At 33.9% G+C, this 25,128-nt stretch overlaps 1 protein-coding gene across 1 annotated transcript; it reads left to right on the top strand.

The window, feature by feature from the left end:
- The first annotated feature begins 3,215 nt into the window (after positions 1–3,215).
- LOC144432091 (ATP-binding cassette sub-family C member 4-like) lies at positions 3,216–21,609 on the top strand. Its single transcript, XM_078120148.1, has 26 exons — positions 3,216–3,266; positions 3,638–3,727; positions 4,208–4,371; positions 4,654–4,779; positions 5,266–5,404; positions 7,885–7,992; positions 8,761–8,868; positions 9,320–9,424; positions 10,317–10,508; positions 10,813–11,025; positions 11,206–11,274; positions 11,466–11,571; positions 11,685–11,794; positions 11,999–12,174; positions 12,406–12,575; positions 15,088–15,234; positions 15,718–15,797; positions 16,206–16,356; positions 16,639–16,758; positions 17,281–17,498; positions 18,175–18,369; positions 18,958–19,116; positions 19,504–19,593; positions 20,082–20,257; positions 21,146–21,251; positions 21,396–21,609. The coding sequence occupies exons 1-26, from the start codon at positions 3,231–3,233 to the stop codon at positions 21,519–21,521; spliced, it is 3,480 nt and encodes a 1,159-aa protein (XP_077976274.1). The 5' UTR covers positions 3,216–3,230; the 3' UTR covers positions 21,522–21,609.
- Positions 21,610–25,128: the final 3,519 nt, after the last annotated feature.

The following is a 25,128-nucleotide window of genomic DNA, read 5'->3' as shown; positions in this document are numbered from 1 at the left end:
ATGTATTTCTTCTGTATCTGTAAACTAAGTGTTATTCTCAGTGTGGAATTTAGGACTCGCCCATGATTTACACCAACGCCCTTCAATAAGCACAAAACTGCAATATCGCGCTTCAATGAGCACAAAAACGAGATTTAACGCACCGCTGCGTAAAATTAGAAGAAGGTTTGCTACTAGCTTCACAGTGGTACAAGCAGTTTCCACAGAGCACGGCGCGTTGGCAGAATCTCATGGTCTAGTGAGAATGACGTCATCGGAAACACGCGATCATTAAAATTTTAATTAACGATTATCAAATATCTTGACCATGTTTATCATGATATAAATATCAAAAATAATGTAAAAAATATTCTATCCTCAAAACTACACACGTATACAATGAAACATATCTAGAAATCCCAAAAAATGCAAATTTCTGCTCTGGTGATCACATTCCCCATAAGAGCTAATGTAAAAAAGAAAGTTTTTAAATTACTTTTTTTTTTGCGCGTAGGATGGGTTTTAATTGACTAAGGTCTATTCACGCGCGTGTGTGAGTGTGAATGCAATGAGCGTTCTAACAATCGGCATTCTTACTTACGACGAATACTGGATTCCATCATCCACGGCAAGTTAGAACATGTCTGTATCATTGTGTATATTTCCTGAAGCTGTCATGAAATCGATGGAAAGTAAACAAATATTCATGTCTTGCAAAATATAGGGCATTAAAATAGTTTCATTATATTCTTCGGGCAAGATGAGGCTATAGTAGTGGAAACGTATCTGAGTTTTCTAAAGGGATAATTTGTCTTGAATTGATTAGTAATATAGAACTTTTCATTAAGAAATATACATTTATGTGAGTTCCTATACGCGAAATGCACATTAAAACCTAAAATAGGGTATTTATTAATATTATAAGACGTCCTTTTTAAACAGATTCAATGCAATCGCGTCCGAGCATATTAAATGAGATAAATATGTGTCATAAAATAGTTAATATTTAGTTAATATTTAGTTATAATAGTTTTTATTTAGTTGTTTTCTCTTCCACTATACTTACAACAACAACTAAATAATTTACAGGTTTAGAAAGTCAATCAAATACTGAAGTCGTAAAAATGCATCTCTCACATCTTGTGCTTTCTGTGTCGTCCTGTTGGCAAATGAAAATTTGAAACTGAGAATGAATGCACACTCTTCAAACTAGGAGGTGTCGATTGGAAAATGATAATTTCGTTAGAGCGATTATTTAATAAAGGGTATTCAGTAGAGCAAGGAATCACGACTTATATAAGCCATAGTGCAAACAGAAGAAGTCCAGTTTCTTTAGTCCAATAGTTCTTTTTATCCATCTAATGTGGGTCCACCTTAAAATCTTAAATATTTAAAATAAAATCTTGCTTGCTCTTAATCGAGTTTGGTACAAGGTTATTTTAGATGACTCAGCAACTGTAGGTTTGTAGATCTGTGTAGGATATCAGTCCAAGTTAATCTTGATCCTCTTACTCCAGAGCAGCTGGTCGTAACCGTATTTCTATCGGTGGGGTGCGCCCAATATCTGTACGAATTTTAAAAGACAGGCCAATACACAAAATTTGTGTACTACAACGCAATCAAATTATCAGTCAAATGATCGTCTACAACGTAGATTATAAATTGTTGTTGTTGTGAGAAGAAAAAAGTTGGTGCCGAATTTCTTCGAATCGGTCCAATTGCTAGATTAGGTATCTCAGCTCTTGGCCTGGTACACAGGCACGTTCACCCCCTGTACTTTGCAATGATGTGAGTGTATACTATGTAATGACTGATATTTCAGGGAAAAATCATACCACGCTTTGGAATGTCTCAGTGGAAAGTAGAAAAGGAATCTGTTTTGTACTCGTTTAACGTAGAGTTTGATTTTCTAGTACTTTTGAAATTCGAGAAACATACCTAATTCGTTTTGAATAAACACGAAGTGGAATCAATGAATGATCTTATCTCGACTTATAGTGTTCTACAATATACAATGCTGTGGTGCAACAAACGTCATTAATTAGACATTGGGTTTTTGTGGCGGCAGAATAACTTATGAATCAATATCTTGCAGTTATCAGTTTAATGAATGTAGAATTCTTTAGCAATTTTTGTAGAAATGAAGATATTACGACCAAATCCAATGTCTCGCGCAAATATATTTTCCTACCTATCATATTGGTGAGTAATTTAACATTTACGGTTTACGATATGAAAATTTCAAAATCTTCAGATTAGCTTTTATTCAGGCATTGAATAAATATTCTTATGTGATAATTTTTCAAGCGTAATCATATATTATTCGTTTTCTAATGGGCGTAATTACTTCAGTTGTTTAAGAGGATTGCTTTTTGGCATATTTGGAATGAAATATATGTAATTTGTAAATGTCACTTTATTGTATTTGTAATGTAAAAATAGAATTCGAAATATTCACAACAAGAATTGGTAAAATCATACAATGTCATGAATAAATGCAATAGCATCACCATTCAATCAGGTGGTTGAACGATTTTTTTGCTGAAGGATCCAAGCGAACGTTACAAGAGTCTGATATGTTTGAACTTGATGCTTCTTATATGTCCGCAGAAATAACAAGTGATTTAGAAAGGTACGTTTAGAAAAAATAAAGTAACTCATTTCTTGTACAATACCAATGTCTCAGATGATGGACAATGCTGGTGTAATCCCAAAGTGAAGGGGATACCAAGCATGATTGTATATTACAAAGCCACGCTGACAATAAATGATATTCCATCTGTCAATTTTCTTCAGAAATTGGGAGAAAGAAATTCAAAGATCCAAAAAAGTAACCGAACCGAGTTTAATTCGAGCAGTAGCAATGACATATAGAATGCGATATATGTTATGTGGTGTTTTAGTTGTTATGCAAGTGAGTAGTGACTATTTTGATTTACGTTATTTTCAATTGAATAGCTCTGTCGCCTTTTAAGTTATTATTTCCATATTTATAAACTTGAATTTTTTTTTATGTGTTTTACACTTACAACTCAAATGTAATCAAAATATAAACAAACTTTTTGTTCTAGGAAGGTCTTCGATTAGCAGTACCAGTTTTGATAGCATATCTCGTTAAATACTTCGAAAATCAAGCTGTTACTACAGTTTGGCATGCATATGCTTGCGCCACTGGGATAAGCGTCGTTACAATATTATTGGCTTTTATTCATCATCAATATTTTCATGTAACGCGTACAATTGGATGGCTTATGCGAGCATCGACCTGTGCTTTGATGTATAAGAAGGTAGAATACTTTCGTAAACAAATATATTGTATAGTCGTGTATCTATCATCGAAGAATTTGAAACTTTTTATCGATTGCCAAAAGGTATTTTTCTATTTAATCGAGGTTATAAAATAACAATAACATTCCCTACGTGTGTTTGTACTTCTCAGAAGCAAGGTATAGTTTTAGCATTCCAACTATCCCTATCGTGAATCGATGAACCATCAAAATACGATTATCCGAGCTTTTTAATGGTTCAAGTAACATCTAAAAATCAACTTGTTTTACCCTCTATTTGCAGTAATAAGTTTTTGTGCAAAGTCATGTTCTTTCAATTTTATAATTACAAATGCTGTCGATATTTAATCGCATACAGATTCTTTTTTCAGACACTTCGTTTGAGTCAGAAATCATTGAATAATACAACGACAGGTAAAATAGTTAATCTCGGAGCCACTGATGTTCTTCGATTTGATCTGGTGAGTAAATAATGTCAAACGCTCATCTAAAATATCTGAATTGTTTGAATACATATATATTTCAAGCTTGTGACCCAACGAAAAATTTTCTTCTTGTTTTTCAGCACGTTAATGACGTTCATTAGAAATAAAAAACAAAATAAGTAAAATGAACATATGAAATGTAGCCTGTGTGACAGAGATAGCCAGTCAAGATCCGGCCAATTGTGGCTTCAAAAAAGCCATTGAACGCAGCAAAATGACATCCAATTCCGATTCCAAGATTTGGATTCATCAGATAACAGGCTAACCTTAACTGTATTTTCCAACTCCATATTGGCAGTTGTTTTGCAAAAAAATACTCTTGGGTATAATTGTTATACAATCGAAATGGACGTTTATCAAAAAATGACACATATATATCAATTCATGGATAGCATTTGTTTGCTAGTTGTAAAAAAAGGTTTTGTACATATTACATGTGTATGCTTATTTATTTAGCTCCCTATGTTTCTGCATTATCTGTGGGTCGGGCCGCTGCAATGTTTAATTGTTGGAATTATACTCTGGCAAGAAATTGGAATCGCTGTATTATCTGGAATGGGAGTCTTGATTATAATAATGTTTTTGCAAACATTATCCGGACGGGCATTCGGCAAATTCAGGTAACCATCATCAAAAATCTATCACCCAAAAAATTTGAACACGTACCTCATCAAATATAACAGATTTTTTATCCTGCCACTATTTCATTCACTTGTATTGGCGTAGCAGTCAACCTATGTTTGCGGTGTTAAAATAGCGAGAGAATACTACTATACTAACTTCATACCCTGCGTTCAATTTTTGTGTTGTTTTCAGATAAATGTCCCACTTCGTCTATACAATTTTCTAGTTGTACGTTGTATTCTAATTCTTCAACATTAACACTATTTTGTGAAATACAGAAGTATGACAGCGGTTATTACAGATGAACGCATACGACTAATGAACGAAGTAATAACTGGAATGAGAATTATAAAAATGTATGCTTGGGAAAAACCATTTGCAAAACTTGTTTCGAACACTAGGAGGTAATTTCATTTATATTGGTTCAAAAAGGCTATATAATTCAATACGCAATATAACGGAGAAACTTTCTGTGTAGCAAACGATGTATGGAACAAACATTATGTAATTCAAATTTTCGTAACAGGGTGTCTCGATTTCTGCCTTGTGTGTATCGTATGTTCCATAAGTAACGTGCGTACCATTTGTACCGCAAATATCGAACGTTATGTGTATCGATAATATCTTCTTGATTACCTGCACCATTTACATCTCAACTTGGTGTGGGTGTATGCGGTACAACTGTTGCGAGTGGTTTTGAGTTTTGTAAGTGGTAAAAAGGGTACACATCTCATTCTATACGGCAGTTGCTATATGTTACGTGAATTAATTTTTATTGTAGGAACTGTGCTACAGTTTTAATGGATATTATCCCATATGTGTACGAATTTTGTTTTTCTTTTCTCGAACCAAAGTTTAAACATGATATTCATGATGCAATTGTTCTGTAGGAAGGAAGTTCAAAAAATTCTTCTATCGTCTTCATTGAAAGCTTTTAATTTCTGCTTCTATGCATGCCAAGATAAAATACTGACTTTTGTTACATTATTGACATATGTTGCCTTGGGAGGTACAATAACAGCGTCGAAGGTATGTTATATGAACAAAAATTTCATAACCTGTACTAATATAAATTGAATTTTTATTGAACATAACATATTGCATAATTTTACTCATAACTAAATAGGTATCAATTACAGTATAGTGTTATTACAAATCTTACATTCTCTACTTTTCGAAGCTTTTGTGCAGTAATAATTACTCTCATCATACAACTCATTACTCGGCTCGGTAAGATAATTATTAATGGTTGTGGTATTGGAAAATAACACAATAAAACGGTCAAATTAAAGTGAATTATTTATAATTAGTAATTAACTCTCTATCAGGCGCAATAACATTCAAAGTCGTGTTGTACATCTTTTTTTGGTACTCCTGAAGTATGCGTACCAAATGGCGGGCAACGGAACGTAGTATGTGTATCAAGTTAGGGTTAGGCCATACTTTTATTCCAATGCTCCTTATTTTATTTTTATTACGAGTTCGGGGACTAGCCACGTGACTCCCGTAGTACTTGGACTTAAAATTATGTCCTACCCCTAACCTGGTACACATACTACGTTCCGGTGTCCGCCATCTTGGTGCGCATACTTCAGGAGTAGCAATTTTTTGACATGAGGTTACAATATTATATGCGCGTCCTTTTGCAGAAGAGAACTCTAGCGTCTATCATTATGCTTTTAAAAAGCCATTGGTGGCGTTTTAGGGCCTTATGGTTGACGATAATGAAACAATTTGAAAGAAACCATACAAAATTGCTCTAGGATACTAGGCTAGAGTTTTAACTTCTGCAGTATGCGAAGTTATTATCTCACTCCAAGAGTAATGTGAAAAATTTTATTTGAAACGGCAGCAGTAGCATCAGAATGACCAACTGCTGTTTATACTTTTTTAATTCCAAGCGAGCGTAGAATCGGATTTGGAAGAAATTGTTAATCAGATACTGAAGTTTGATCAGTCATGTAGCTTTTATGGTTTGAGAATATTTATTTTTCGCTGTTAAGGTAATACATAGATACTCTCGATGACGTCCTCGCACAAAAAGCGAATCGAAAAGTATAATGCTCTCCAGCTGGAGTTTCTTTCCAAACTCTTCTGAAACCATCACAAAATTTACCTCGTCATCATAACATAACGTTTTATGGCAATTCATAAGCATGCGATATCGTGTTTTCTCACATCAATTTCAAAAAATGGAAATCTGGAAATCGCCTCAGTCGCATGATTTACAGCTTAGAACTACTTAATGACCAAGTTTAATAAGATTCGAGTAAAAGATACAGCAGCAAGTTTTTCATCGATGCAGAAAATGAATAAAAATCTGCAACCCACAGTCTACTATTACGCAATAAAATTGAAATTGTTGACTCATTCATTGAAAAAGGCTTGCCATCCCTGTTATCTAAGCATAACACCACGTGCATAGTTATATAGCATGTTATACTTCAAATTAATATTTGAGGTGTTAGCTCAGGGTTGTCAAATCTTTATGTCCGAAAGGGCCACATGTAGATTCACGAAGGATTGTGGGGTCCACTTGAAATGGTAGAGATAATGTGAGGTCGAAAGTTTTTATAGATATTTCAATGTGTGAAGTATGGCACTGCTTCTATCCAAATTCCGTGTGATGGACGATGTAGCAATGCAAAGCGAATTTTTCAGGACTGTCAGAAATTAGTAAATTCACGGGGGATTTGACATGGTTCATCCTTGAAAAAACTTGCTCGTACAAGTAAGTGCTGTCAAATATTCACGTCCTGAAAACGGTCTCTTCTAGCTGCAAAGAAAAAGGCTGGGAAAGAGATTGAAATACATTCAAATATATCTCTCCAGCAATAACGTCGGCAAAAAAAACTTAAAAAGCTTTTAATAGCTGGGGGGTGATTCTCGCGCGTTTGAACGACGGAGAATAATTATTATATTATAGGTTCCAATAGTGGCTCAGATTTGTGGAAGACATCGGGCTTCAAATAATACCGCGCGGGCCCCTCGGAAACCGTCGGCGGGCCACATGTGGCTCGCGGGCCACCGGGTGGACGACCCTGTGTTAGCCAATATTACTAATACATTTTTTTTATTCGGTTGACTGATAGTTTTCATTCGTTCACATTTATGTCTACCCTCTGAAAAAGAACTTTCAAGACCAAAGTTTTTTTCGGATTTCATTTATCAAAAAGACATCATAGTAGGATAAAAAACGTTAAATATTTGTACTGTTACAGAGTTGTTGAGTGTAGTTTCTTATAGGAAAACAAGATTGTGATACATCGGTCATTCGTTCGATTTTCAACTTGCCCGCTAGCGACAAAAGGTTGCCGACCCCTGATTTACAATTTCTAGCACCCCGAGTAAATTTTTTGGTATTCAAATCATACACCTATTTTAGATATTTATAGTAATGGGACTTTAGATTTTATGAAAATTGGGGTCGCGAAAAAAAAGTTTAGAAACCACTGCGTCTAGCATATTATGCTTTTAAAATCTATTTTAGATATTTACATCTATTTTAGATATTTATAGTAATGGGACTCAGCTCATCTTTGAAACTTTCTACTTCTTATTTCGCGCTAGCAATTGAATATATGTCAACAACTAACGTATCAATGAAGAGAATACAGGTATGTTTACATTAGGTCATGCGTCAATATCCTGGTAAACGTCAGGTATGATCTTTTCTTTTTTAAATCATTTTCTTGTTATTTATAGTTTATGTACGCATGTGTACTCGTTATAATGATAATTATCAATACCGTTATCTTTTTATCCATGACAAAAATATACCCATTATTGTTTTATCTTATTTTATATGGTTAAAAATATTACCTGTGGTAATCGGTCGGGTCCCCTTTCAAATCATGTAAAGAGAAAATTATTGCCAAATAGTCATTATCATTTCAATTTCAAATCTTTGTGTCATTGATATTACATTCATTTGTTTACTTCTTTAATAATTAAATATTTATCATTTGTGTCACGAGTATGTTGCTTGTTTGTATTCAATTCATTCGTTTTCTGAAAATAACCCATTTACACGGTTAATAATCTATTATTGAATTTTTGAATGGTGTCTTCATTTTACATGCTGTACTGTACTAACTATTATGAACTATAAATAAAGAAAATTGCATGACTATCTAAATAAAACATGTCATTACATGTAACCATCTTGTTTGGGCCTCGTATACATTCTTAGATAGAGCACAGCTAATGGCATTTAAAAGATCGGCTTGACTCAACTACGACATATGACTTTATAACGAAAGTGACCATTGCAATTATTTTAAGTTATATTAGTTTTTGAATTTGTTATTGTAAGGTTTTAGTTCCCATTGCTCTGAAATATTCTATCATTTGTTTCTGAAATAACATTGAACACTTTTTTTCAGAAATATTTGCTGATGGAGGAATTTTCTGATATTGGAAATAATTTAAGATCAAACTCCAACCAAGAAGTTTACGTAGAACTTGAAAACTTTACTGCTAAATGGGAATTGGTAAGAAGACAAATAAGGGATTTATAGTAATCGCGCGAATGATTTGTTTTATATAGCGTTTTTGTGAATCTTCTCCTACGAGGCTCTGCGGAAAGTTTTTCACTGATACGTAACCATTTTTTCGTAAAACAAAATGCATGAATTTTGCAACAAAATAGATGGTGTTTTATTTTTAATTTAAATCTGTTTATATATCATAAGTATTTTAGAAAAGAAAAAATGTTTTTGTTGAATCTAAAGTTTTGAGTAATTTAGTTATACTTGTTATCAGATATGAGAGTACTTTTAATCGGGTATTGTGATAAATCATAATAATATTAAAGATAATTTTTAAATGAACCGGATTGCAAGTTATATTCGGCAATGTTCACTTTGCTAAACCCATTAGTATAAGCACAAAATGTGTAAATAGTGTAATCAAAGTCTTCTAATTTTGATTTTTTTTTTGCAGAATGATGATGCTAATGAGAGAGCTGATATTGCGTTGAATTGTGTAAATGTTCGAGTGCACGCAGGAAAGTTGGTCGCAGTAATAGGACCGGTTGGCTCAGGAAAGGTAACAAAACAAAAATTATTGTACTTTCCTTCTAGAACACTGGTTCTCAACCAGTGGGCCATGGAGACATTTTGAGGTGTGCCACCGACCAATTAGAAATCTCAAGGGTTGTTGATTGAAAAAATTGATTCGTTTACAAAATCAGCTTCACGAATTTTGTAAAAACAAGATGTCTATTTGCAAAACATGCTTCGCCGTTAAAACGCATTGTGACTCAACAAACACATTCTACGGCAGGATGACTCAAGAAGGGGGATAGCAATTTCAATAATATCGTATATTAAAACACGGAAATCAGACATCAGATGAAATGGCAAAACAAAAGTTCATCGAAAATTACATTCAGTATGGATTCACATCTTTTCCTGAAAACTGTGAAGTAAAAGACAGTGTGTGTAATGCTATAAAGTTCTTGGTCATTCATTGAGACCATCAAAACTCGAACTTTATCTGAAAGCAGGGTTTTCCACATCGGTGCAAATCAAAACAAAGGCTCGGAACCCACCAAAAATTAATCTATTAGTTGATAATGTTCAGCAGCAAGTAACTCACTAATAGTCAGTTGAATAAAAATCCATTCGGAAGTTTCTTTTTAGCATAAAAAACTTAGTGGGCCACACGATATTTATGCAACAAAAAGTGGGCCACGAACGAAAAAAGGTTGAGAACCACTGTTCTAGAACGAATAGTCAAAATAAGAACACAAAGAGGGTATATCAATTTAATTTAACTCATTTTAAATAAACGGGAATCCCAAGTCACTATAGAAGCTGTTTGCATACGAGTTCGAGACCACATTTGAAACAACTGATCAAAACTGACAGGGAAGTCACACGACTTAATTTCCTTCAATAACAGTGAATTCTGTGCATTAACAAGAGTTTTGTTTCAGTCCTCGCTCTTGAGTGCAATACTCGGTGAATTACCCGCGGCTGAAGGGAAGACTACAGTTCATGGAAATGTTGTATACTCCAATCAAGTTCCTTGGATTTTCTCCGGTACTGTACGAGAAAATATTTTATTTGGCGCGGAATTCGACGAAGTACGTTACCACGAACTAATTCACGCATGCTGTCTAAATAAGGTACGGTCGAATATCGCATAGTCTTACTGCATAACTCATTTGACAGTTAAAAACAAAATTCTGTCAGGTCAAGCGAAGTTAAAATTTGTAATTAACAATCATGCTTCGATATTCTTACACTAAACTAAATGAAGGAAACGACAAGGACGAATAATAAGATTTTACAGATTTTATTATTTTGATTATAATATATCATCTTGAGTTATTGTTTTCTATTTTAAAAGATGATATTCTATTCGTTTATGTTAGACTGATAATATTTCTGGTCTTTTCTAAAAAATGTTCAATTAAACACTGAGCTCAGGATCTCAATCTGCTGATTGATGGAGACATGACACTCATAGGCGAGAGGGGTGTTACTTTAAGCGGCGGTCAAAAAGCAAGAGTAAGCTTGGCACGAGCTGCGTACAAAAGGAATGCAGATATATGTTTATTGGACGATCCATTGAGTGCAGTAGATATCCCTGTGGCAAGTCATATATTCGAACACTGCATCTGTGGAATGATGAAAAAGAAAGTAGGAGTTGATTTTTAAATATATTATTATTACAACCAATCACCACATCAGTTGTTAGATTAATCAATTTAATTGGCTGATTACGGTTCTGGTGAATAATTGATTTTCCATGAAGTATTTATACTTTTACATACATTACATACCATTGCTAACATTCAAACTAATATTCTTCTTCTGTAGGCGCGAATACTCGTTACTCATCAACTGCAACTATTGAAGAGAGTGGATGAGATTCTCATTTTCAAAGAGGTTTTTAGTTTTCATGGCGTTCATTTTAACACAATATCCTATTATACACTTCCGGTTAAAAAAAACTGTTCGCATCGTCTTCCAGTGAAGAGAATTATATTGTAATCAATGTGACATATAAAGCAATTCAATCATCTTTTTCTGTATCCTTGTTCTATCATATTCTTGTCTAAATTACATTCATCATTCAGGGAAGAATATATGGTCGCGGAACTTATGCCGAACTTCAGGATAGTTCAGTTGATTTTGCTGTTTTGCTTAGGAAAAAAGAAGACAAAAACGAATCAATTTGGGGGGGTATAAATTCCTATTCATTTGTATGATAAAAATGTTTTCAATCCAATAATAATAAAATATAACAAACATTTTCACTAGCAATGATAATATTTGTTTATTTCGATTTACTTAAGCGAAACGACCAACAGTTACAGGATCCTCTGTTAGCTTGATAGCAAATTCACATGACTCACAACAAACATCTATAGTTCCAGATCTATCAATCGAAGACAAGGAGAAAGAGGTTCATATCATCAAATACCTTTTTATATTTAAATTGCTGGTTGTAACTTTTAGCACCGCCCTTTTTTCAAATTTGTTTGTAATTCATGGTTTTTCGATGAAGAAATTCATAAATTCTCTTTTTATATGAGTTAAGTAATGTTCTGTTAATTAAACTACCTTCTATGCAAAATGTGAAAGATCAAAATATGAAACCTCAATTTAGGGAGAATCGAGAAAGATCAATGCAGAGGAAATAGGAGAACAAGGAAGTATTGGAGGAAAAGTTTATCTCGAATATTTCAGAGTTGCGGCAAACGCAATCTTATTTGTTTTATTTTTTATCATTGTTATAGCAAGTCACGTGCTATACATTATGAACGACTGTTGGTTATTAAAATGGTGAGTCTACTTATTCCTCAGGGAAACATTTAGCTCCAGACTGGTCAGTTAGAGTTGTAGGTAAATGACAATTATTTACCTAATGTATCGGTTAATGAGTTTGGCGTGACTATGTTTAATTTTCACATGCTACATATTTGCTTATTTTCTAAAACTCTTATTTCTAAAACTATTTAACTGCAAAATTTTACCACTTGTTCATTTTTTTTTCTTGTGATAATATATCGACAGGACAACGTCATATCAAAAGTATCTCTCAAATGTGTCATCAAACATTACAGAATCTTGTTCTGAAACAGGACAAAATGAATCGTCTGAGGTTTTTAATTCGACGACATCGTTCACAAGTGTTAACAAAACAAGTACCTTTGATACCAGCTATTACATGAAGATTTATGCAGGTAATCTAGAAGAGGGGTGTCAAACTCGTGGCCCGAGAACTTCCAATGGGGCCCTCGAACGCTTAACAATAATTGAATAATTGTAATATTATTTAAGTTTTCGTTTTATCAAAATGTAATACAATTTTCAAACCTTTCAAAGTTAAATTGATTATTCACACAGAAAATTTACTGATAATAGTTTTGGAAAATTAATTGCCTCAAGCTAACAAAAGAATACTTGAATAAAACACTTCAGGGGTTAAATGAAACGCAAAGTACATATAGAAAAGGGGATTTTTGAAGAGAAATTGAAGTTGCAATATTTTTGCATTTCTCAAAATTCTGAAGCACATTTGATTTAGTTTAGTTTAATTTGTCACATTTCCATCAGTACAATGAAAAAAAAACAATATAAGTAGACATTATCAGAATAAGCTCAGCAGTCAATATGATAAATTTAAATATCAACTTCGAACAGAGAACTTTATGTTTGGTTCGTATATCATTACAAGAGAGCTATGCTCAAATATATGGACACGTTTGAAGCAAATGAAAGTAATAGCCTTCTAACAAAAATTTTATCTTCAAGCGCTGAAAATTTCAGAGCAATTGAGAGAAAAGCAAATTTTTAGGATTAGGTAACAAGTGGGCGTGGCTTTCCACACGTTTTCTCACCACTGAGAGGGCGAAGGCACTTCCCCCACCCCCAATGCCACTCGAAAAAATTCCCATAACCCAGCGAACGCTTTCTCGCTCTGAGAACCTGAGATTAACGGCCTCTAAACGTCAAAATCTCTCTAGTGTGACTAGTCACTAGATCGATGACTTGATTGACAGGTAGCCTACTCCGGCCACTAAAAGCCTGTTTTGTCCAACTTCCAATTTCAACGTGAATTGAAATACCAAGTGATCCAAGTCACTTATCCATTACGGTACCAGGGCAAAATAAAAAAAATATCGATTTCCCGATGATCATTTGCGGTACAGTAATTTACCAGTACCTGAAATTCGTTCGCAGAACGGTTCTTCCTTGTCATATAAGAACTCAATTCATTTCCTCTTATCAAATAAAAAAAATAAGGTTGGCTGCAAAATTTATGTTGTTAACATCAGAACTGTAACGAAAAGATGAGAGCGTAATTCACTGCGGTACCGTACGCCGTACGTTACCAGTACTGCAGTACCTGTTGCTGTATGTAGGCCTGCTATTCGATCGTGGAACAGTTCTTCTCTGGCATTCGATTTATCACGGTTCCATAACAGCAGATACCACAGTCTACAAATATATTCACACCAAGTGAAGCAGTGCAGTACGGTTTACCGTACCTTTAGCATCACCGGTAACCTAAAAAATCTTATAATTTTTGAGCAACGATTTTCAGAATCCGCCTTCACGCCGACGTTCGATGGCACGTGATCAGGCGCCCGCAGAACGTTCGGTAACGTCATAGCAAACAAAAACAAATCTCACAGAGCTAACAGTAATACTTGAAATAAATAAAAGTAATAGCCTTCTGGAGAAAAATTAAACTTTAACCACTGAAAATTTCAAAGCAAATGGTCCAGAATTCGAAGAAAAATGTGATTTTATAATGATGGTGACGAAGAATAATAACAATAATAAGAGTGCCAGCATGAAATGCAAAACGATCGTTATGTCCACTACGTGTCCAATAAATATACAACTACCTAGTTACTACAAATTATTATCAATCCTAACTCAAGCGCACCTATGCCACGTAATGGTAGGAACTGTCGCGAAATGTCTGGTCCGAAAAGTCAGTCATTTGTTTGCCTACTGATCTATACATGAAATGATAAACGTAATATTTTTGCATTACTGATATTAACAGAACATTCTCAACGATCCAGATTAACCGATGATCATGTGACCTCGATAATTAGAGTTGGTACTGTAAAATCATTTCAGCCTGATATTAGAAAGCAGGTGGCACAAAAGAGATGCCGAACGTCAGGACATATATATATATATGTAATGAAAAAAAACATTGAGTTTATTCTGTAGTATTTTTGTAAATTTTAGGTCTATATATTTAGATTACGGTTAATCATTTTAGTATGTACTATTTTTTCCTTTGAAAAACTTTGTGCAAAAATGTTTATGATGGTTGTACATGAAAATTTATGATTTTTTGTAAAAAATACTGCAAATTGCAATTATAGTGAAATGCAAAAATTATAATGTGAATTCATTGAAAATTTAAGAAGATAACAAAACTTCATTCGGCTGTTCAATTGCATCACAAATCAAAATATATGTCACAAGTATACATTATGAAAATATATCAAAATCTGTTTGCAAACAAACAATTCCCAAAATGCAATGCGGCCCTCGAAAACCCACGAGTTTGACACCCCTGATCTAGAACAGCCTTGTCGTGGACATATGCTTATCTTGATTGAGTGGGGAGATAGACCGGAAACTGGTTAATTAAAGGAAAATTCCAATATTTGTAAATAAATAATCAAACTAATGCAGGAGACATAGTTAACATACTCTATTTTTTAGTTCTTTCCGTGATGGTGTTTTTGACTGTGTTGCTTCGTACAAATTTACATTTTTATATTTGCGTTACCTCCGGTATTCACATGCATAAGAAGATGTTTAAAGCAATCCTGCGCGCCCCGATCAGATTTTTTGATACCAATCCATCAGGTGAGCCGGCATTTTCCCATTTATTGCTTTTATTGAACACGAAATGTACATATGGATTGTTTTGGTATATTGTGTTATGTTTTCTATTATGAATTCTTTTACATGTTCTTGCTCTCGACTTGAAGTTTTTCAGTAATTTAAAATTGTATTTTTTGCTAGGAAGCTATTATCTCTTTTATTTAAAAAAAATCGGGCTAAGGGATTCGTTTTTTTGTGTGCATTGACGTCATCGAAATTAAAAATTGCTCACGTTGTGGCGGTTCCGCGTTCGCGTGGGCTATCTGGTGGTCAGGCGGTACCGGTAGCTTACTGTTGAAGATTGCATACCCGTACTACTTCGTTCTGGCTTTCGTGTCCATATATTTGGAAATCACTCTCTTGTATTGAAGAGAATTGATTTTGCAAATTGTTAGTCAAATGTAATATGCGCGGTATTTCACATAAATCTACAATTTATTAAAACTTATTCTGTTGATAATTTAGGAAGAATCCTAAACAGATATTCCAAAGACATGGGACAGATAGACGAGCTTCTGCCTATCACATTCCTTAATTTTCTGTGGGTGAGGGGAACAATATTGAATTTCAAATCGGGTTTCCGTTCATGATTATTTTCTGATTTATTTTCATCCATAGCATTGACTGTTTGTGAGCCATCTCATCTTCAATTGGAACTTATTTAATAGCGTTTGCATTAACTATTTTTCATTCGTACTTGACTAAACTGATTAAATGTGTGCACAGAAAAATTATTGATAAATAAATTTTAAAATTTCTCTTTGAAAATGTCGGGAATGCCATACTGACATTATAAGCAGTTTTTAAGAAGATACTGTTTCTTCTGTTATAACAGGATATCATCAATGATAAACCTTTCTACAAGGACAAATCGTCGTTTCATGATATGTATGCTCATGATTTTCACAATTGTAAATTTCTGTTACTCTGACCTGTCTTTTATCAATTTACAGATTTTTGGCGCGATCGTCAGCGTTGTAATCCTCACATCTGTCGTCAACTATTTTGTGATCCTTTTGATTATTCCATTTACCATTTACTTTCTCTGGCTAAGAAGCTATTACTTGCGTACTTCAAGAGATATAAAAAGACTAGAAGGATCTTGTAAGGAAGCATTGAATAGTTCAAACGATTAACAAATTTTAAAAATTACAAATTCACATTGTAACAGATAGGATTTGGACGGGTATTTAAAAAAAATAATACAGACCTGCAAGCGGGCAACTAGTTGTTGAATTAACCTAGTTTTCCTTATGATTAGGCATTCATGTAATTTTTTCAAACGATGACATCAAAATCTACAAATAGAATCATTCAATATTTTGTCTAAAATAGTTCAATCAGCAGTAGCATTCTTGTTTGTTTGTTATATAAAATTTTATCCAGGTAGGAGTCCAGTCTTCAGCTTGCTATCATCAACTTTACAAGGTTTACTCACTGTTCGTGCTTTCGGTGTTCAACAACAATTTGAAAATAAATTTCACGAATATCAAGATTTACACAGTGGTATTTTTTATATTATAATCGTATTAATTATTACCGACATGTTATTTGATTATTTTTAAAGATGTGAAAAGAGTTATGTTACCATAAATTAAAATTTTGAAGCTGTACATGTTCAATTTTAACAGTGTTTATACAGTGTATAATATTGCATAAGTGAGAAAAAATTATAAGAATATTAATTTTTATTGACTCTAGTTCATTCGATAACTAATTATGCTCTAATTAGCTCTAACACATAGACAATACATTTAGGTGATTGAATTGATATAAATACATGTTGATAAATGGACCAAAACATGTATTGAAAATCAGTTTTTATTCATGTAATACACAATGTTACAAAAGGATCTTGCTGAATATATTTTTTGATAAAATTTTACAATAAGTTCGGTATCATCTTCCAGAGTTTGCGAACAAAAGCTTCGAGCTGATTATCTCATTTTACTGTTAGTGCTTATATTAGTTAAAGAGGCATGTCGTTGTCGTTGAAATATCAGCTAAATTTATCTTTTCTCCTTCCAGCGTCATGGTTTCTGTTTCTCGTTGGAACAAGATGGTTTGGATTACGACTCGATTTGATAACTGCTACGTTCATATCAGCTGTTGCATTTTTCTCCGTAATTGGCGCTTCATTACTGAATCTCAATCCGGGTGAAATTGGATTAGTTTTAACTTACACAGCATCCCTCATCGGTATGTTCCAATGGGGAGTTCGTCAAAGTGCAGAAGTTGAAAATTTAGTAAGTAGAAAAACTTATTCAGAAAGCTAATGAAGAGTACCCTTCCTTTACACTTTTCACATTCGTTCAAGCTTTCGATAATGTCGTAAGCACTTTTTTGGTTTGAAAATTTCATGTATACCTAATTAGCTGCCACAATATATTTATATACTACTGTGAATACTTTATAAAGGGCTCAATGCTTCTTTGCAGCATCTTTCGAGTTATATCTATTGAATGCATTCTATATCTGTATAATACAATTGGAAGCAAATTGTTAGAAAAAGAGATAAACATAGATAAAAAAAAACCGTTGACAATTATCTAATTAAGATGAATTTATTATAAACTTCTATTCAACCAATATAATAAAATTCAATTTAAACGATTATTCATTGCATACAAATTTGACTTATCGTTTGCCTGAATTACTGTTATTTTTTCAAATTTCTTACGAGTCGTATGGTACGCGTGTCCGCTGATCATTTCAAAGAACTCGGGGCTCAGGCTTTACCAACACCGGATGCAACCTCTTCGTGTTCATATATTTGAGCATTGCTCTCTTGCTACAATATATACAACACCATACTCACCATGACAAATTGATATATGTCGTTAGGGTAACCTATTTTTTTCTATTTTGCATTCCCTCGTTTGCTCTCAAAATAAATCTTTATTCTACTTGAATGTCTTGCAGATGATATCAGTAGAAAGAGTTCAACAATATTATCGAATACCACCAGAAGCCGCGTTGGAGAATCCTAATAAACAACCACCAAACAGCTGGCCAAGATGTGGCGCTATCATGTTTAAAAACGTTTCTTTTTCCTATTATGACGGTGGACCAGAGGTGCTAAGAAGTATTGATTTCGTAATACAATCACAAGAAAAGGTAAGTTACCTTTAAAACGAAGTTACCTATTTACCGAAGTTAGCGAATATTTTAAAATATTGATAGGACTCACGCAATGTTTATTCACCAATTTTATCCGTTATATTTTTTTTATCATATCCTAAGACTAATAAACTGTCGACCATGGAATATGGTAACACAGTATTTATTAATTCAACTTTGCTTCGTCTTTAATGAAACTTTGCTCAAAGTATAACGTTATAACAAGCTATTCCTGCAATGTAAATATTTGATACTTTTATTTATTCAAAAACTCTTTTCAGCCTATTGATGGTAATGTTAGATCACATCATTGTATATATTCAAATGAAAGATATGCGTTTGATGTATATTGAGAAAATACTTTTTGGCACAGAAAACGAAGAAAAGATAGAATCAAAACTCTTGACAGATAATCCAACTTGAATTAGTTGAACTGAGTTTAAAAACGTTTGTCGTAACTTAAAAAGAAATGAATTTTAATGAAACAGAATTACCTAGGTTTTCCTCGTGACACTTTAAATGATTTGTGGAGATTGAATTTTGAAAAATCCTAAATAATATAAATATGAAAACATTTTACCTTAGATTGGAATTGTCGGACGAACGGGTGCCGGGAAAAGTTCTCTTATATCAGCACTTTTCAGACTGTCGGAACTAACAAGTGGTGAAATATTCATTGATGGAATTCCCATATCATCCTTAGGACTTCATGATCTACGCAACGCATTATCTATAATTCCACAGGTCTGAAGTACTATTTATATTATACAATATTATAAAGAATTCTGCCAAATTTCGTTATTTGAAAGTTGACCTTCAATTCAAATTGATTCAAAAGTCAGCCACGGTTCCACCACTTTTCCGTAATTGGTCTTACAAACCGCGTGCTTTTTCAATGAACGTTAACTGTTGCTATATAAGAAGGCATACCCAAATGGAGTTGTTCACTCAAACCCAATTTCCTGAAATCGGAAACTTGCCTTAGACGACACAAAACCATGCACAAATACAAAATGCTATAGAAACTACAAGAAAATAATCATGACACCTTGGAAAGAAATATTGACTGACGATAAATTTGAAGCAATTAAAGTCCTCTGACATTTACTGAGTATTTCTTTCATTTTATAGGATCCGATCCTTTTTACTGGAACAATGAGAAGAAACATTGATCCTTTCAACAATTATTGGGATGAAGATTTATGGAAAGCATTGGAGCAGGTTTCATTAGTCACTTAAGTCAAAATAAGTCAAAGGCATTTTTTTTTAACTTGACGTTAATACAGAACTATTAACATTAGGCTACTGCATGCGTACAAGTGCTTTTTAAGACGAAATTTTCGAAAACAAAGTAGCATTACGCTAAGTGCACGGTTAGATAAACACAGTTGGTTTTACCCGAGCTATCATTGTAGAACTACCGACATACCTCTTTGGATGTGATTGGTCAGTGGCAGAAAGACTGTCGTGCATGAAAAACGTTTCGGAAAGTATAAAGATGAGGTTTTGACCATATTGTACAAAGAACTACCAAACTAGACAGCGAACGTTAATGTATATATATACGCAAATAAAGATAGCCATCATTTGAATAATTCTAGTTTGCCTAAAAACGCCACTATTCTAAAATTAACAACCGCGAAGTACATAGAATATGATTGCTTAATCATCGAAACATAAGATATCATATTTTTCATTCGTTTTGTAAGGTTCAGTTGAAAGAGTTGGTTGAATCTTTTCCTATGAAACTGAACACAGAAATCGCGGAATCGGGATCTAATCTCCCCTGTGTTGGACAAAGACAACTTGTTTGCCTTGCTCGAGCAGTTTTGGGGAAAAGTAAAATTCTTGTGATCGATGAAGCAACTGCAAATGTTGATATCAGGTATAAAAATGGAAAATTAATAGGTAATAAATTATAAGTAAATATGTTGATCTTTCATATGAAGTTGTCACCGATACACCCAATATATAAATACGAAAGTATATAATGATATTTTAAAATTTAATTGGCATCCTAAAAACAACAGAAATATTGTAAAATCTCTGAAAATATAAGTAGTTTTCACCTGTGGTCCAGCATAGCCTTTGTAATAGTTTCAATCAGCTTATTATTACATTTTACAACGAAATCAGCTCTTTGATTTTGCGCAATTATTCGCCTACAAAGTTAGTACATTCACTCCAAAAGAAATGACCCATCAAGATATATATTTACCGTTCACGCAAGTCCGTGTTGAAATAATTTTTCTATTTTAGTTATGAACTCAGCTTCATAGTTGATATAATTGGCTTCATAGGATAAAATCGAACGATAACCGCAGCTTGCAAAAGCTTTGATTCAAAATATTCTAATTTTAAAAAGGCATTATTCGTATTGACCGATTCGTGCTAAATTAACCAACACTTCTTGTACGATTACAGTGTATCAGCGTTGAAAATTTAAATTCATTCAAGTAGATATTTTCGCAGTTATCTTAAAATAATCCCTCACATTTAATGTTACATAGTGAATTGAAAACACACTGGAAAAGGGAGCACTATCTGGGATGGCAGTTGACAGTAAAAATAAATTGTAATCAGTTTAAATTAATAACTAAATAAGTTCGGTCAACCAATCTACCGGTTAACTATTCTCAGCGATACTCATAACGCATTACCGTGTTTTTCTTCGTCTTTTCATGCAACAGTCACAAAGTCATTAGTTGAAAACAGCAAACATGACTCACTAATTAACCCTTGTTCTCTTTCTGAATCTTCGTTTTACTTTTAGGACAGATCGTCTGATTCAAAAGACGATACAACAAAAGTTTAAGCAATGCACTGTTATAACTATTGCTCACCGAATAAATACAATAATAGATTCAGACAAGATTTTGGTAATTTCTTTTTAATTGACGAAAATCGGGCGCCGATTTTACTAGTTTATAAGTTATTCAAAAATACTTGAAATTTGAGTGGCAGTTTTCATACAGTAAAAAAAAACTCATTTGTGAATACAATTTAATTCGATCGATCTATAGGTGCTGGAGGAAGGACAAGTCAAGGAGTTCGACAAACCAAATGTTCTTTTGCAGAAAAAGGATGGCCTATTTGCTAGCATAGTGAAAAGCGCTGGTCTGTCTACAGCCAAATCAAATTTCGAATAGTACAGGCTACAAAAGTGGCAGCAATCAATGTATTTGTTCATGTTTTTAATTCTATTTCATTCTTTGTACATATAAATGCTTGATATGAATGATATATATTGTGAAGTGCATGAGCATGCTATTACATTTTCGAAATAAATCGTACTGAAACTCTTAGTCCGGCAGATAAGGGGACCTTTTTGGCCCAAGTTTGATTTCAGACATAAAGTTTTTTTTATTTGTGATTATTCATCTTGGGGTCATTGCCAATCATTTCTACATGGGTGTGGAGTTTGCAGCCTTGAGCAATTTTTTTTACGGCTTGATATTTGTATTAGTGTTTTTCGTCAAACCTGTGCATCATAATGACGCACAACCCGAACCATAATCTGTTACAATACTATGTTCAGGTTGTGCGCAATCTTGGTGCACAAACTACGCAAGCACTAAATGTATTAGAAAATAAAATCAATAACTTTTAGGTATTTGTTGAGATATTTGTATTAGTGTTTTTCGTCAAACCTGTGCATCATAATGACGCACAACCTGAACCATAACCTGTTACAAAACTTTGTTCAGGTTGTGCGCAATCTTGGTGCACAAACTACGGAAGCACCAAATTTACTAGGAAATAAAATCAATAACTTTTATATATTTGTTGAACCCAGCTTTGGGTCGCGTTCCATATAGAGAGAAATACTGTTGAAACGTACGCGTAAAATAAAGAGTACTATTTCAAAATACCCGCTCTTGTTGCAATTAACAATACAAGCCTGCTAATGCAGTCGCCAGTGGTTCAAGGGGATATACACCCGGTGGATAACAGTCAATTATTTATTAGCGAGAATTGTTATGCAGCGGGATGATCACGACGACACAGTGAAAGATAATGATATCACGAGAACAAGAATGAGAAAATTGCTACATTTTATAGTATTTCCCTGGGAAAGAATGTAGTTCATTCTTATGTTCCATGCCAATGCTTTTCAAACTACCAAAGACTCTCAACACTTTTGCTTCTTCTCCTCTATAAAAATACATTGTTATTATATATTCGCATTTCCATCTGTTTGTTCGGGCTCCCAGATAACCGATCAGCGGCCTCCAAGGAGGACGGGGTCCCCTTCTAAGAAACCCTGTCATAAACTAAAAGAGGCGACCGTGCTTCTCTTGCCTGTTGTCATGCTGTCCCTGGAATTCAGCTACAACAAAAAATTCACGAAAACAGATTTTTAAATTTTATGATTTCATTAATATTCTCAACAATGAATGATACACGGGTGGTAAAATGCCAAGTTATTCCAACAACATGATCATGTTTTTCAATTTATAACCAATATTTTGTATGTAACTTTGTTTGACAGAGCCCCAAGACCTCTAACTACAAATATCAAAAATGTGAGGCTAAAAAAGTCACACTACAACATTGTCAAATGTGCTGTATTTACATGAAATGTAATTACATGAAAAATGGTAAAATAAAGATCAATTCAGCAATATCTACTTGGTGATATGCATCTGTTGATGATTTTATGTGTTTGTTTCGGAAGTTTAATAACAGAATTAATTGTGGTTGTTGGGGATGTTTTAAAAAAAGTTTGCATGGAAAAAAAGTTTTCATAAAATGTTAAGGTTTGATAGTAGTAGAAAAAATACTCCCATGGTTTTTTTTTTCATTTGATAACCACGCCACAGAACTTCTCCGATAAGTATACGCAGCAATTGCGAGAGGCAGAAATGCCAAGATGGGATTTCATTGCATTGCAAACCAATATTAGCAATTCTTATATATATTCGTGCATTCCTATCTGAACAGCGTGGAAAAGATTATACCTATCTTTTACAAAACTTATCTACACACTCTAAGAACTATGTCAGATGAGCGTCATATTATCGAATATCAGTAAAGGAATAGTGCAATGGGAAAAGACATATGAGACGGAACTTTCAGTAGTATGCAATCAAATAATCTTATTGTAGAATATATATTTAAAAACATTTCGTCACGCCAACTGCAGCCCAAAACTTTATGTCTCTGGCTGAGCTTAGACACCAATTGGCACTCATGTAAACTGGTAAGACTGTAAGATGCACGATGAAGCAGATACTAAGAGTATCCACCCCCCAGCTGTCATTTGAGTTGGTAATACTGTTTTTATTGCAGATGTTACTGATCTTTTCGTATTAAAGATTTACTGGCATCACCGATTTAAGGATGTTGTAAACCAACACGCAATGCAATATTACAAAACTTACTTTCAACACGCGGTTTGAATGATTGAAAAAGCTGAAACTAGTATTCTTTAGAACAGCATACAATTCTATGGAATGAAATCATACACAAAAGCTCGTCAGAAACCTATAGCTCAATAATCAAGTGGAATTTGATGCATGTGCGCGCATAAATGTGCGCGTTACTACGTACAACCGGAGCACGCAGGAAAATGTGTGTGATGTACTAGCATTCAAAATGTTTGACTAAACTATGTTGGCATAACAGGTGCACATCTCGGTCTCGCATACGCATACCTTCTATCTCCACCAGGATATATTAATTTTGTCAAAGTCAATGCAGCACTGAAAGGTACCGGTTCTTCCAAAAGAAAACACGTTACACATCGTTAGATAGTTTTACATGGCCTTGTTCGGAGTGGAAGACGAGGTCAAATATTCCAATCCAATTCAACTAATAAAATATTTCCAAGTCCCTAAGCTTACTAGGAAAACGAAAAGCGCGCGGCAACGCAAATGTAGTTTGAAGAGCGCAATAGAAAGTGGCTAGATGCTGTCGATGGATCTTGGCTTGTATTAGTGAAATAAACTACCATTTATTCTACTAAAATTGAATTTCTGACATTGTAAGAAGATTCAATGTTACCATGTATGCAAAACTAAATCGTGTAGGTATGAAATAATTGTTTTTACCAAAAAGGTGCTCCTTAAGGTTCCATTACATTTGAACCCACGTACATTTGAACCCATGACAATTGCACCTGTATGCTATTGTACCAATGATTTTTTTTTTGTTTTACGGATAGTTGAAGCCATACTAACCCTAACCCATGGGTTTTAGCACCCGCATATAGATTGAACCCGTAGATATACACATGGGTTCAAATGTACGGTCACCGCTCCTGAAGTATTCGTACCAAGATGACGCACAACCTGAACATTGTGTGTTTACCAATTGCTCAACATTATATACTCCACACCCACCTGGGTATCATTATATATATCATCTACATTATATCTGAACAATAAAAAAAACTTTATGTCCCAAAACAATGTTAAGGCCCGATTCTGCCGGACTATCTTGAGTATTCTCTTCCACAAACACAAGTTCAGGCGCGGGCAAAATTAAATATATTTTTTTCATTTTCGTAAAAGTGTTTATGGGTTCTGTTTTTGTTTTGAGTTATAGTTTTGACTTTTTTTTGGACTTCCTAAAATATGCGCACCAAGATGGCGCACAACCTGAACTCAGGTTGTGTGCCAGGTTGAGGTACAGGTTATGCGACATCTTGGTGATCATACTTCAGGAGCAGCTTTTTTAGTAAATAAGTCCTTGTTTTCACAGATCCTATTGCCTATTGACCCTAGGCAAAGATTTCGATCTGACTGTATGCCA

The sequence above is a fragment of the Styela clava genome, chromosome 2 (genome assembly GCF_964204865.1).
Source record: "Styela clava chromosome 2, kaStyClav1.hap1.2, whole genome shotgun sequence".
In the NCBI taxonomy this organism is placed as follows: Eukaryota; Metazoa; Chordata; class Ascidiacea; order Stolidobranchia; family Styelidae; genus Styela; species Styela clava.
The sequence above is the reverse complement of the archived record's forward strand: the minus strand, read 5'-3'. Positions and strand labels throughout refer to the sequence as shown.